Raw genomic sequence first — 15,188 nt, 5'->3', positions numbered from 1 at the left:
CGACAGTCGTTTGAAATGTTTGTACCTACCTCTTATTATAGCTACAATGTTCACAATACATATTATCTGTCTACGATCGGTCTACAGTGGAAACCTCATGTGAATGGAACTCTATCTGATGTAGACTTATACAGGGTGTTAGTGATATCGTTAAGAATAATGAGGGGATAATTCATATATTTTTATTCCAGTTGATATTAACTCAGAATAATTAATGAGCTGAATCATTCCCCTCAGTATTCGTTACAATGTCACTCACACGTACTCGCACCCATACGTACTCGTATGGCTACCTGTACGTACTTGTACGGAGTCTAAGTGGTATCGTAACGAGTATTGAAGGGGATGACTCGGGCATGATTCTAAGTTGATATAAAGTGGAATTTATTGTCGGAAACCTTATGAAAATGTATTTCCAATTCCATACCTTTGCGTTGGAAAATTCCACTTGATATCAACTTATTATTATGATTCAGCTTATTATTCTGAGTTATCATGGTTAATCTCATTGAGTACATGCTTTAACACAACGCACACTTAGGCTAAAAGAGCTAAGTTTACGAATGAAAAAGTACGTGGTTCACATAAGCGAATCATGTGACCTCATGTGACATTTCCTTTGTCAATTTATTACCTTATGTCAGTCAATTCGATTTATTGCAGCATTTTAAGAACGCTTCCACTTTTCTCTTACATATTTATTCTCTACAGCCAAGAATTGACGCTTGCCAAATTCACAAAAACATATTCAGTGGCTTTTCAATGGCTTCTTTTGTCTCGTTTGCAGTGTATAGTCTATGGCAGGCAATTGGCTGTCTGGCGTCATGCCAAGTGCCTGCATTTATTAAAAACATAAGCATTGTTAACATCTGTATACAAACATTTGCTGTGTGTACGTAAACTAGAACAGCGGGTACTAATAGTAGGTATTTTTAGTGCAAAAGTGTAAATTGTTTACTTATGATTTTGTTTCAACGGGAAGAATATGGATTATATTTCTGCGAAGAATCAGGTAAGATTGCAGTCTGTATCCGAATGAGTATGCATGTTATCCACACTAATATTGTAACAAAAATAAATAAATAAACTCACGCCTATTTCCCACCGGGGTAAGTAGAGAGTAGGTAATTCCATTTGCTTCGATCCTGACACACTTCTTTGTTTCCTCCACATTTGTCAACCGTTTCATACACGCACGACGGTTCAGAGTAGATCGTACCTACTAAACCTTTTCTAAGGACATCTCCAACTTGGTCAATGTATGTCTTTGTAGGCCGATTTCATTCGCCCGGGTTATTCATTCATTTTAAAAAACAGTTGTCAATCATCCGTCCCTTTCCTTTTCGAATTAGCACCATTCTCAAAACAAACATATAATAACACTCGCACACCCGTTCAAAGAATTAAGACATCACAACACAATACATGTCATATTAAAACAATAGAGTTTTCGCAACAATCGCCACTTAAAGACACTCAACAAGAGAAGAGGCCCTGTGTATAAACACGCGGTTGTCATGACAGTAGTACTGTAGTAGAGGTATATTATTTTTCTCTATGGTAAGATTTCTGATTTAAGACTCTAAGACTCGAAAATAAACAAAAGAATTGGCTCCGGCCACCGAAAACAATATACTGAAGACGAATTAAAGAAACAGAAGAAATAGCTTCGGCCTTGAAGACAAAGACAAGAAGATAAAAGTAGCTTAGGCCTACAAGAAATTACATGAAGAAAAAAATCATATGACCAGGATGTATGGCTATGTTCCTTTGCCTGCTCCTTCTTGGGGCATTTAACAAAAAAAAATCTCTATGCAGGCTTTTTAGCGGGAACTTGAACGACATGGTTGCTATCGTCATTGAAAAATCTAAATAATTAATACGAAGTGGTGTTTTGTGGTTAATAATCGTAGTAAGTTAGTCGGAAAACATTCGCTATAGTGTTATTATATCGGAATATTCAATAAACAAAGTGTAATGTATTTTCGCTTCGTGCCAACAAACCGCTTCATAACTCGACATTTTATGCAGATTTTTGAGTTAGTTCGTTTGGGGTTCGGAGTAGGAGTCTGCTCCAAGGGTGGGGGCTTAGGTTTCATCATTCATCGTCATCACCTTTCATCATTGCATTAATCATCACAAAGAAAAAATATATATGCCTTGGCTGTATGAGCATAGTTCCCTTTGCCTTGGCTTTTGGGAAAATCAAAACCAAAAGTCTCTATGGTAGTAGGTACTGACGATCCTTACGTATACACCAGGGCCGCAGCTAAGTATTATATCGGGTCTAACTGCCTCTGTGGTCCAGTGGTTAAGCGTTGAGCTCACGATCCGCAGGTCCCTGGTTCGAATCCAGGTGGAGACATACCACAAAAATCACTTCTTCTTCTTCTATCGTGTGGGTTGTGTCATCAACCCTGGTGTCAGGGTTACTATTTAGCCGCCAATGGCGATTTACATCAGTCAGTAGTAACCAATGGCTTAACGTCCCTTCCGAAGCACGGATCGTCTTACTTTCGGACAATCAGGCGATCAGCCTGTAATGTCCTAACCAAACTACGGATCACAAAGTGATTTTTATTGTGAGATGTCCCCACCGGGATTCAAACCCGGAAGCTCCGAATCGTGAGCCCAACGCTCAACCACTGAACCACGGAGGCGGTAAGAACCCGATATTATGTTTTTCACTCTTTCTTCTATTCCATACCTTAAACCGAATATGTCATTTCCACGAATACTATCCTTAAATATTTGCCATAAGAAAGCCCCACGCACGCTACGCCGCAATTGTCAGTCGTATTATAGACAGGTATATTGTAGGTATAATATTACCGAGCTCAGGTATTTCATATTGATAACCGAAATGTGTTTCTGATAGGTATATTGAACATTTATTCTTATCTTTTGTTCTTTTTCTATCTTTATATCTTACTACCGACCCGCCCCGGTTTCGCTCGGGTGCAATGCTGAGGAAAAAATGAAATTATTTACTGGATGTTATTATTATTAGATATATAATGGATGTTATTATACATATAAACCTTCCTCTTGAATAACTCTATCTATAATATAAAATATAAAAAAACCTCATCAAAATCCGTTGCACATACAGGATAAAGCCGACCCCAATCTACCCTCATTCACAACCCGCTGTGCACCGGAAATGCAATAACGTATCTGTTACCGGGCACTGATTGCGATGAATCGATACCACCCGTACGTTACACCTAGCATATATGATATCTAGGATATGAAATGTATATGGTACCTGGGCTACAGGGTGTTACGAATCGAATATACAAAAGGTCCTCGAAAAATATCACTATTACGGAATGCCGCGAGATTGCAAATCAATTTCGCGAGATCCCGAAATTTTAATAAATTTAAACCAATAAATTCAAAAAGAAATAGAATGGATGAAGGATAATAGGATAACGAAAGCAGTATATAAAACGAAGGTAGGTAGGGCTGGCAGAGGAAGACCTAGAAGGACGTACATTGACCAAATTGGAGATGTCCTTAGAAAAGGTTCAGTACGATCTACTGTGAAACGGCGTGCGTGTATGAAACGCTGAATGTGGTTGATGAATGTGTAGGAAGCAAGAGATGATGATATGTAAATGAAAAATAAAAATAAATATATATATTTTTTAAATAGTTAAATTGATACCTTTAAAAAGGGACATCAGCGCAGGCTTTTCGGTGGGAAACGGGAACGGGACAGTTGCTTTCTTCATTGAGTAATCTAAATAATTAATACGAAGTGGTGTTTTGTGGTTATTGATCGCATTAAGTTAGTCGAAAGGCATTCGCGAGTGTTGTTATATTGGAGTATTCAATGAACAAAGTGTATCTGCCTATTTTCGCTTCGTGCCGGGAAGCCGCTTCATAACTCAAAAGTTTATGCGGACTTTTGAGTTAATTCGTTTGGGGTTCGGAGTAGGAGTCTACTCCGAGGGTGGGGGCTTAGGTTTCATCATCATCACCTTTCATCATTTCATTAATCATCAAAAAAAAAAATACGTAAGACATGGATGTATGGGCATAGTTCCCTTTGCCTTACCCTTCGGGGAAAACCAAAACAAAAAAAAAGGACATCAGCGCATAGACATATGCAACTGAGTTTTCTCTTAAAATGTTAATTTGTAACATCCTGTAGGTCCATGATGCTGATGTATATCCGCTATAGGTGACGTAGGGGTTAGTTAGAGAGTCGGTTTCGGCGGTTGATTAGCAAAGGCTTTCGGGTTCGGATTCCGGAACAAAGGAAGGGGTTGCAAGGATTCAATGAGGTGGATATTTTGAAGTTGGAAGTTGTTTGTAGCTCACTGTATTTGTGGATGTAATAGATATTGGCGCCGATTCCTGCAGACACCGCCTAATTTTATTTTAAGTTATATCCGTCATTTTCTTATCCGTCGAAAAGGAAAGGGACGGATGATTGTCAACAAGTAAAATTTAAAACGAATGAATAACCCGGGCGAATAAAATAGGCATCGCCCTGGTATGTAATCCGTTTGACGTGCTGTCTACTTAACTCTGTCGGGTTTTATGTAAAATTTTTAGACGGTTGTTTTAGATTTCTGCTTAAAATTGACGTGTATTCCGAGTAAAACAAGGTGTTTTGTATGAAGTGTCCTGGATGTGGTTAAGGGACGGAATATCGACTCGATTAGCGAGTCAGTTTAGTACGTAGAGTACTAAGCGATGTCTAACGATGTCTTTCTACGTAATGACCACTCCGGGCTCCGTCGTCTGCAACTAGTAAATGCCTGTCTCTCCCGACCGATTAGGTTGGCCGATCAAAATGACGATAGTTTAGGAGTGAGGATTTTGCGCTGTAAGTACTTGTGACTTATTTCGAGATTTAGCTTTGCTGTTGCATAGTACCGGGATATTATATCATCATCTCCCTAGCATTATCCCGTTTTCACAAGGTCCGCTTACCTAACCTGAAGATTTGTCAGGTGCGGTTTTTTACAGAAACGACTGCCTGTCTGATCTTCCAACCCGCGAAGGGAAAACCAGCCGAATACAGGTTAGGTCACATACCTCCGAAAATGCATTTCTCAGGAATGTGGGTTTCCTCAAAATTATACTTTGTATCGTAAATTTTCACATAAATATATTTTTGTCGAACGTCTCATCCGCCTAAGACTACCTACTGCAGGTTCTCACATCCTGTATAGCTAAGAAAAAGTGGCTGCAAGAAAAACCTCGCCACAGGGCCCTAGACAAAAAATATTGAACACTCCCTCGGGCATAACGTGAAAATATGGGAGTTTTCTTGTCACTACACTTTGCTACCATGTCACATTAACTTTTTGGACAAATGGAACTGTAAGTCTCACTAAATGTCAAATATGATAGTGCGACAGAGTCCTAAGGTGGTATTGTCATGACTGTTCATCATATCACCATATTATGAAATTAAATATAGGTGTTTTATTGCACATAAACAGGACATACTAAATAAATATTCAATATATATTCTATATTTAGCTATAGTACATCTGTTTATCTCTTGGGATTTGTGATATGATAATGAGTTATTGGCCCGATCATTACAGAGGTTTCTTACAGGAACCTTGTTTATTCCATCACCGCGTTAGATATTAGTCACTACATAGTATAAAACAAAGTCGCTTTTTCTGTCCCTATATCCCTATGTACACTTAAATGTTTAAGACTACGCAACGGATTTTGATGAGATTTTTTTATATTTTATATTAAAGATAGAGTTATTCAAGAGAAAGGTTTATATGTATAATAACATCCATTAAATACGGGAGAAATACTGTTATTTTTGAGGTTTTTAATGTGGCGTCGTAAACAATTTCATTTTTTCCTCAGCATTGCACCCGAGCGAAGGCGGGTCGCTAGTTAATTATAAATAAGTGTAAGTACTGACGTTCGCAAGTCAATATACATTTATAAAAATAATGGCCCTGATTCCTGCAGACGCCTCCTAATTTTATTTTAAGTTATTACCGTCATTCTTAGCTGCCGAAAAGGAAAGGAAAAGGTATGTGGGTTTCCTCACGTATAATCTATTATGAGCCAAATAAATTCGACAATCATTGGTTTAGGCCTTTGCTGGGTTCGAACCTGCGGCCTCAAAGTGAGAAGCAAGCGTTCTACCAACTGGGCTACCGCGGCTTCATTTTGTAATTTATCTTTGACCCAGTCAAATGCCATATTCAAATTTCAAATTTTAAATATCGAGCATGTCGAAATGGCCAGAGAAAACGAAAAAGTTAGAAAAGCAAAGAAATTGCGCTGTAGCGAAATTACGTTGCAGTCAATAAGTAATAAGTTACTCATTGGTGTAACTTGGCTAAGACACCAATAAAGAGACAATACATGAGGAGCTCGGTGGCGCAGCGGTTAATGCGCTCGGTCTGCGATTGTTGAAGTTAAGCAACTTCGGCAAAGGCCGGTCATAGGATGGGTGACCACAAAAAAAAAGTTTTCATCTCGAGCTCCTCCGTGCTTCGGAAGGCACGTTAAGCCGTTTGTCCCGGCTGCATTAGCAGTCGTTAATAACCATCAATCCGCACTGGGCCCGCGTGATGGTTTAAGGCCCGATCTCCCTATCCATCCATAGGGAAGGCCCGTGCCCCAGCAGTGGGGACGTTAATGGGCTGATGATGATGACATACGGCAGTTTGTGCCAAACCACGTAAGTTTTAAATTCAATAAGTTTTTCATCCTTTTGAATAATTCAGATGCAACAAATTATAATGATAAAACGCCAAACTATCAGCAGTAAACAAAGTTGTCAATTAGCATACGTCCTTAGTGTTGGCACGCATCGATATCTGAACTGATTGAGATACACGGCCCGAGGCTATAGGATACTATAGCGATAGGGATGGGACACTGTCGATAGAATTAACAAATAGGTATCGATGAACTTTACACAGTTAGCTCAACCATTATAGACGGCGATACGGCTCATCACCTATCACATTGGTCTAACAGAAAGCTCGGTGAGGTGAGGGGACTTATTCATCCTGCCATGGATGTACCTCTGACTAGCCTAATTGGGATTATATTAAGTTATGTAATATATTGTGGTAGTTAAGCAACAGTATTTTAAGAAAATCTTTCTGTAGGTACTAAAACTTTTGAACCCTAGAATTGCATAGTCAAACGCTTCCAATACGAACCTACCTCATATCCTTATTTTACTTTCAAACTTTAATTCCCTTTTTTTATTACGGTCTATCCATTAGAGCCGTGGTAGAGTTGGTAGAAAGCTTGCCTCTCACTTTAAGGTCGCAGGTTCGAATCCAGCACATGCCTAAACCAATAAAAGTCGAATTTGTTTTCGAATTCATGTTTGGTTCATAAATGATTATCACGTGCTCAGTGGTGAAGGAAAACATTGTGAGAACCCTACATTCCCGAGAAGTGCATTTTCATATGTGACCTCATCTGTATTGGGCTGGCTTTCCCTTCGCGGGTTGGAAGGTCAGACAGTCGCTTCAGTAAAAATCGGACCTGTCAAATCTTCAGGTTAGGTAAGCGGACCCTGTGAGAAACGGGTTAATGCTAGGGAGATGATGATGTAGATTACGGTATATCCATAAGGTATATCTATGTCGTCTATCGATCTATCGATACCGACATTATCGACATACCGCCCGCCCTACTCGGTCGGAGATTTCGCAACGAACGATATGTTACCAACATCCGCCCGCCCACGCGCAGCCGTCATATTAAGCCGCGGCTTGAAATTTCAAGTTCATTTCATAATGTAGTAACTTGAGCTTTAAAGCCGGTTATTTTACACAAAACTCGGTGAGGTGTGGGTACTTAGTTCATCTTGCGATGGATGTTCCACTACCCCAATTGGAGTGAACGGCCTCCGTGGTCCAGTGGTTGAGCGTTGGGCTCACGATCCGGAGGCCCCGGGTTCGAATCCCGGTGGGGTCATATCACAAAAATCACTTTCCGGTCCCTAGATTGGTTAGGACATAACAGGCTGATCACCTAATTGTCCGAAAGTAAGATGATCCGTGCTTCGGAAGGCACGTTAAGCCGTTGTTCCCGGTTACTGCTTACTGATGTAAGTATGTAGTCGTTACATGAGCCATGTCAGGGGTCTTTGACGGCTCAGTAATAACCCTGATACCAGGGTTGATGAGGTTGGTATTCCACCTCACAACCCACACGATAAGAAGAATTGGATGTTGTCGTGAGCTTATGTTATATAATAATATGCTATATACTAAAGAGAATAAGGTCATCTTGTCTGCAGCTGTTATTGTTAACACATTACACACATATTACATAGTACTTAGATTAAACTCAAAAGTGAAGTAAGAAACACCTTTCTTTTAAAATCTTTCGCAAAATTCATCATGTTTTTGTGTGTTTTTTTAAATTATTTTCCGTTTCATATTTTGATTTCTTTTTTGCAACGGAAAATTCCAGCTGATATCAACTTAGAATCATGGCCATCATCCCTCTAAGTTTTCGTTACGATGTTACTAACACCCTGTAGAACCAGTTGATCAATCTTCTTCTATCGTGTGGGTTGTGAGGTGAATTACCAACCTCATCAACCCTGGTGTCAGGGTTACTATTGATCCGCCAAAGGCCCCTGACATGACTCAGATAACAACTACGTACTTACATCAGTAAGTAGTAATAGGGACCAACGGCTTAACGTGCCTTCCGAAGCATGGATCGTCTTACTTTCGGACAATCAGGTGATCAGTCTGTAATGTCCTAACCAAACTAGGGACCACAAAGTAATTTTTGTGATATGTCCTCACCGGGAATCGAACCCAGGACCTCTGGATCGTGAGCCCAACGCTTAACCACTGGACCATGGAGGCCGTTATTAGTTAGTTGATAAATTAACTTCATATACACAAATAGCGTGCAGACTAAATTCATTACATTTAGACGTCATAAATACGACGACCAACTTAACCGTCTAAATCATGGGACACATCAAAATTCAAACAGCTTTATACCAACTTTACTTCTGCGGTACATTCCCACCTAAACACTTTACATTAAGACCTATTTTACCTTTAACCATCACCTTGTAAACCATGGTAGATATGACTTCATAGCAAACGCACCTTTGCGGTGCTTTTGGGCGTTACGAGTGAGATGTTAAAGGTGAGTTCTGAGTGGTTTTAAAGGTAGATAAGTTGGTAGATAGAAGAGAAATGTCCGAGACTTGCACTGGGCTTGCGCAATGTATGCAGACGGTGGTGAATTTATAACATTTCAAGCCAATATTGCCTGTATTCGTTTCAAATGCAGAATGGGTATTTTAGAATTGCAACTGTGTTAGAAAACCGTTTTATAATTAATTTACTTTGTCATGTTTTATTACTTAATTTTAAAATTTTTGATCTTATATGTCTTATATATTATTTATAAAACACATTAGAGTCAAATGAAGCGATACCGACTGAACTGGAACACCACTAATTTGACATTCATTCATTGATTTGTCTATGATACAGGACTTTTTGGCGGGAACGGAAATCAGAAATCAGAATCATTTATTCAACGTAATTATCATGGATAAACTTGTTGAAGGTCAATGTAACATTTTTGAATTTACGTCATTTCGCAAGGTGTTATGGCTGAGGAGAAGAAATGACAAGAAACTGCAACAGCAACACATCTTTTAAAAACCAATGAGGATATACATTACAGGTTATTTAATAACTAGAGGAACACATTCAATAGCAGACATTTTTATCATTTAGGTAGTCATTAATCTTATAATAAGCTTTTTTACATATAGTAAGCATCACATGAGCTTTAAATTTATTTTCTGACAAATTTAAAATATTATCTGGTATTTTAAAAAAGATGAATTTAATTTACTTAACCTAGAATTTTGAATAGCAATTTTATGTTTATTTCTTGTATTATAATCCCGGAAACGGGACGGTTACTTTCTTCATTGAATAACCTAAATAATTAATTATACGAAGTGGTGTTTTGTGGTTAATGATCGCATTACTAAAATAATTTGCAAAAACATGAAACGATGACTTGGCCCAAAAGACTTGATTCCAGGCCATAACTTTTTTAAAAGAAAAGGGGATGGATTGAGCATACCTTGTTTTCTTATACCATGAAGTTGGCAATTGGCAGAATCGGCACTATTTTATAAATAACAAAAGTCGTAACAATATTTCACTACAATGAATCAGCATAAAGCACTTAAGGTTCACCAGTCGTGGCCTGTACCACGGAAGTATCTGCCTACCCTTCTACGGCGGACGTGTAGTCACGATATTGCAATAATTTAATTAGCTGTCTGCTTGTTGTCTTATTGTACGAAGTATTCATCTTGCGATGGATGTATCTCTGACTAGCGCAATTTGGAATATAGTCGTGATTATGAGCTATCGGGGCTAAAATGGCGCATAATACTATAAATGCGCATATAAAAGTAAGTGCGCAATGCAAACAAATGTCAAATTGCAATATTGCTTTCTTTGACGAATTGCTTCTATGTGGCCATTTTGGCCATTCAGACCATGATTCTGTGTTAATATCAAGAGATTTTTCTTTTGTTTTATTATTTTCAGTTTTATAATTTTGCGACGGAAAAGTCCATTTGATATCAACTCGGAATCGTGGACTGAATCAAGCCTCAAAGTCTTCGTTACGATGTCACTAACACGCTGAATAATCACGCCTATTTCCCGTAGGGGTAGGTAGAGACTGCGGAATTCCGCTTACCCTGACACTATACTGTCGCTTCTTTCAACCTGATTGGCTTATACGCTCGCTTCTTTCATTCTCATTATTCGTACATAATTATATAGTTCCAGTTCGCTTTCGTGATAATTTAATTACTCTAAAGAAGTGTATAAAATGCATTTTATGTTACTATAGTAATACTTATTATCTACAAAACCATGTATTAAAAAAACTTTTTTCTTACTCTTATAAAAGTTAATTTACCCCGCCAAACACCACCACCTTTATAAGTTAAATTGGTTATCTTACCGGCGCAGTGGCAATGAGAATGTCACTCGCTTACTTAACATGCATGCAAGAGCCAGTGGCAGCCTTACCTGTAACAGAAAAAAGTTTAAATTAGGTTAAAAAAATATTTTGTAACCAAATAGAAATCATCATAAACTGCCTATATTCGTCCCACTGCTGGGCACAGGCCTCCCCACAATCAACCGGAGGGGGTATGGAGCATACTCCACCACGCTGCTCCACTGCGGGTTGGTGGAGGTGTTTTTTACGGCTAATAGCCGGGACCAACGGCTTAACGTGCCATCCGAAGCACGGAATCATCTTACTTTTTCGGACAATCAGGTGATTCAAGCCTGAAAAGTCCTTACCAAACAAAGGACAGTCTTACAAAGTGATTTTGACAATGTCCCCCTCGGGAATCGAACCCGGACCTCCAGATCGTGAGCCTAACGCTCTAACCACTAGACCACGGAGGCTGTTACTAAATAGAGATACACCACGTATTTATAACATAACTTTTTTCATATTAGAACACCCTTTTCCATAGTGCCAAAACACCACCCTTCCAGCCTATGAACACAAAAGGCTCTATTTAGTCAAAAGGACATCGTTAACCATGTGTTTGAGCCTGCGCAAATTATGGGGAAGTTGAAAGTATCCCGTGTCAAAGGGCAACCGGGGTAACCAAGGGAAACCATATGAAATGACGAGAAAAAGGGAAAATATTATTTGGTAATAGCAATAAATGCCGAGAAAGAATTTCACAAATATGTCCCATTCGATTATTTGTTAGCTATAGCATATTTGAAACCAGATTGGCATCTGCACTGCCATTTTGTAAGGAAAGCTTTATCGCTCACAGAGTTACGTAATTACTCACACAACAAAACTTTCCTAAATAAAGACCTAGAAAACTCTACAAACAATATAAAATTGCAAAACTTTTCAACCAATCACGTGGCTCGACCATCACGCGACACAACGCTACGTCAGCGCCTATGATTGGTCCGATTGGATTCCTTCACACGTCGCACAGGAATCGAGCTGCCAGCATGAAATATATGGGGAACAGTGTTGCAATATTCATACCACTAGTGCTATGCTGTGCCAAGTAAGCACTTTTAGTGCCAAGTCGGGTGCTTTGGCGTAAATTGCAGTTTTCGGACGATTAAATTTAAATGCCTGTGAAGATTAAGTTTTAAAAGTTTTCATTGAATTTGTTCTTTGATTTATTGAGCATTCTGTTTTTGTATTTTGAAGATTTGTAGTACAAAATTACAAGATTTTTGGCGCGTACCTTTGGAATAATTAGTGCTCTCGGGGTAGTGTTCTAAAGAAAATTAAGTCTTTCATGAGAAAAGTGACTTTTATTTCAGTGTAATAAAATATAATTTGAATTTAAAAAGCACAGACAAATATTTTTGTAAAAAACTATATTTCACAGAATGACGGAGCTCCATACTTGTCTATTCTTTACCAAAGTTTGAAAAACATTCTGAAGAGCTCGCAAACAGTGCAAGTGTAGGCAAGTGTGGCCAGCTTAAAAAAAAAACAAAGTGTAGAGTTGGTAAACGGCCTCGGGTTGCCATTGTCACTGGCTGGTTTACGTACCATTGTGAATGGTGGATGTGGCTTCGTGTGGACACAATGCCCGTTGTATTGTTATATGGCAGTCAACTGTCCTTAGTTTCGAGGTTCCGGCCAGTAAATCTTGAGTTATAGGTGTCCCTGACTTTTGTCACCGTAAGCACAGAGTATATAACAGTACTAAGACGTAACGGATGCGGAACTTGTGAATGCTTAAGCTTTGACCTAGTCAGGACGTTAGTTCTACTTTAACTGAGCATATGCTGTGAATTATTATGTACTAAAAATAAAGTCGGTTGAAAGGGTTTAGTTTCTTCGTTTTGAATCAAGAACTGTATACCCGAAATTTTCATAATACCTACTTAATTAATACTCTGTTGAATCGGATTCGCATTAAACATCATACAAACGCCTATTTTCCATACATTGCAGCATTGACAGCGACTCTCCGAACGGCGATTCCCGCTACGGCGAGTCTGCGAGAATCGCCGTTCGGAGAGTCGTTGTCAACGCTGCAATTCTTTCGGGGAAAAGTAAGCAGAAACCATGGAATTCCATTTACTACGATTCTGACTCACTTCTGCCATCCTCATCAAAGTCTTCAAGCACGCCGGTTTAGTGTAAGTACTCTTGACCTGGTGTTATGGTATGTACACCTTTTTTTTTCTCGAGGGGAAATGCCTAACGTATACCATCCCACCGCGGGGGCAGCGAGAAGGTTATGTAGGGGTCACACCGACTAAAACCCTCCGGTGTCCGTATCACCGCCATTATGCCAAACCAGGACGCTTTCGCATATACACCCAGGCTTTCCTCTTCCAACTGTACCACTTATACCAGCATCATAAATCTATTAAATAATTTCTGTTTTTATTCGCATTCAATCTGCTAAACGCTTCATTTACGGCTCACAAACATCCATTGAGCAGCAGAATGAAGCCACAGTCGCCGGTGGTCCCCAACTAGCGGCATTCTGCAACTAGCACTCCGCAACTAGCGGCTATTTGCGGATTAACACAGATCCCAGCGCTTGTTTACCGCGTTTGCGTTATTCTGTTTGTCGGAAAGGGTACCTTGCACTTGGACCTTTTTCATAATAAATGTTACCGAAACGAAAAGCTTTATGAGATAAACTGAGCAAGGGAATCGTTTATTTTCGCCCATAAGTATTATGAAAAAATCATTACATTTCATATATTATACTGGTAAAGGTTTAGCACGATCTACTCTGAACCGGCGTGCGTGTATGAAGAGATTGGTTAATGTGGAGGAAGAGAAGTGTGTCAGGATCGGAGCAAATGGAATTCCATAGTCTCTGCTTACCCTGGTGGGAAATAGACGTGAGTTTGTGTAGTCCCTACAGGAAGCAGTAACTCAGCGTAGTCCTAAAGTGTGAAACATGACCCTTATTACTCAAGTTTACTAAAGGACTGGGGTTCAGGATTCAGCCTTTCAGAGGTAAACGAAGCATGCGCTGGTTTACTGTAGAAGCATTCGCGATTTCTGTAAAGGCGATTTTGTATAAAATGTATACTTACATTAGTACTAAAAAAAGAATGCAAATAATGTAGAGTTCACTAATTAAACCAAACACGGGCTGATAAGTGTCTCCATTTTTACCATTGAGTTTTAATTTTTTAATTGTAATGTTTTTATTGATATTTTTACATAATTGTAATTACTACTAACATAGTTTTTTTTTTGACGTGACTTATTGTAGATATGCCGCAGATGGCATTAACTACTTGATCGGACAAATGGGGAGCGCTGAAGGCTCTCACCCGGTACAACGTTTAAGACAACAGGCATGAGGGTGCCCAGTTGGGCGCGAACCTCGGCTCAGGGCGTCGTCTGCGAGGCAAAATATTTGAAACAATTAATCGACCCTAGTGGGTCGATAGCGATAAGCGCTGATTGAGGGATTTCTAACATAGACTAAGGTTTAATTGTTATTAACAAAATGAACTTCTAATTATTTGACTTAATAAAAAAATATTATTATAAATCAAACTCTAACAAAGAAAAATATAACACATACAGGGTCATCACCTTCTCCCTAGCATTATTCCGTTTTTCACAGGGTCCGCTTACCTAACCTGAAGATTTCACAGGTATAACACGTACTTACCTACAGAGTGAGCGACTTTATTGTAACACGTAGATTGACTCCTTAACTATCAAACCAGAGATACCGAATTCGATATGCCGGCTGGTCGGGTTAAATGGCCTATTAAGTCAGTCGATTACATAAGAGCACTGAATCTTTTAAGGGCAATGTACATACGTTTTTACAATAAGATTCCTATTGATATTCAGAATTTGCCTTTCAACTGTTTTAAGACAGTAGTTAAACAGAAACTTCGCAAAAGGTTAGTGATTATTTAGAAGATATGAATGCATGGGATTAACTGTCTGAGAACTGATATCAGGCAGCTAAATTAATCAATTGTATAACAATATGTTGTTTTTTTTTTTAAGAACGTCTTGAGCCCTGTGCCGAGGTTTTTCTTGCAGCTTCTTTTCCCCGGCTATACAGGTTGTGAGAAGCTGTAGTAGTTTTAGGCGGATGAGAAGTTCGTTTCAAAGTGTAACTATGTTACCTACTGAATAAAGATATTTTT

General features: G+C 39.0%; 1 protein-coding gene across 6 annotated transcripts in view; it reads right to left on the bottom strand.

Annotated features, from left to right (window-relative positions):
- LOC126376465 (focal adhesion kinase 1) overlaps positions 1-15,188 on the bottom strand; it is a 167,437-nt gene that overhangs the window by 86,448 nt on the left and 65,801 nt on the right. For 2 of the 6 annotated variants that reach the window (XM_050023844.1, XM_050023845.1), the window contains one exon: positions 11,002-11,069. The exons of the other annotated variants lie outside the window; for them this stretch is intronic. In XM_050023844.1, coding sequence (XP_049879801.1) covers positions 11,002-11,042 — 41 coding nt within the window. In that variant the 5' untranslated portion in view covers positions 11,043-11,069. The remainder of the gene's footprint in view (positions 1-11,001; positions 11,070-15,188) is intronic. 6 annotated transcript variants of the gene reach the window in all.

The sequence above is a fragment of the Pectinophora gossypiella genome, chromosome 21 (genome assembly GCF_024362695.1).
Source record: "Pectinophora gossypiella chromosome 21, ilPecGoss1.1, whole genome shotgun sequence".
NCBI lineage: Eukaryota > Metazoa > Arthropoda > Insecta > Lepidoptera > Gelechiidae > Pectinophora > Pectinophora gossypiella.
Note: the sequence above shows the minus strand (reverse complement) of the source record. Positions and strands in the feature narration are given on the sequence as shown.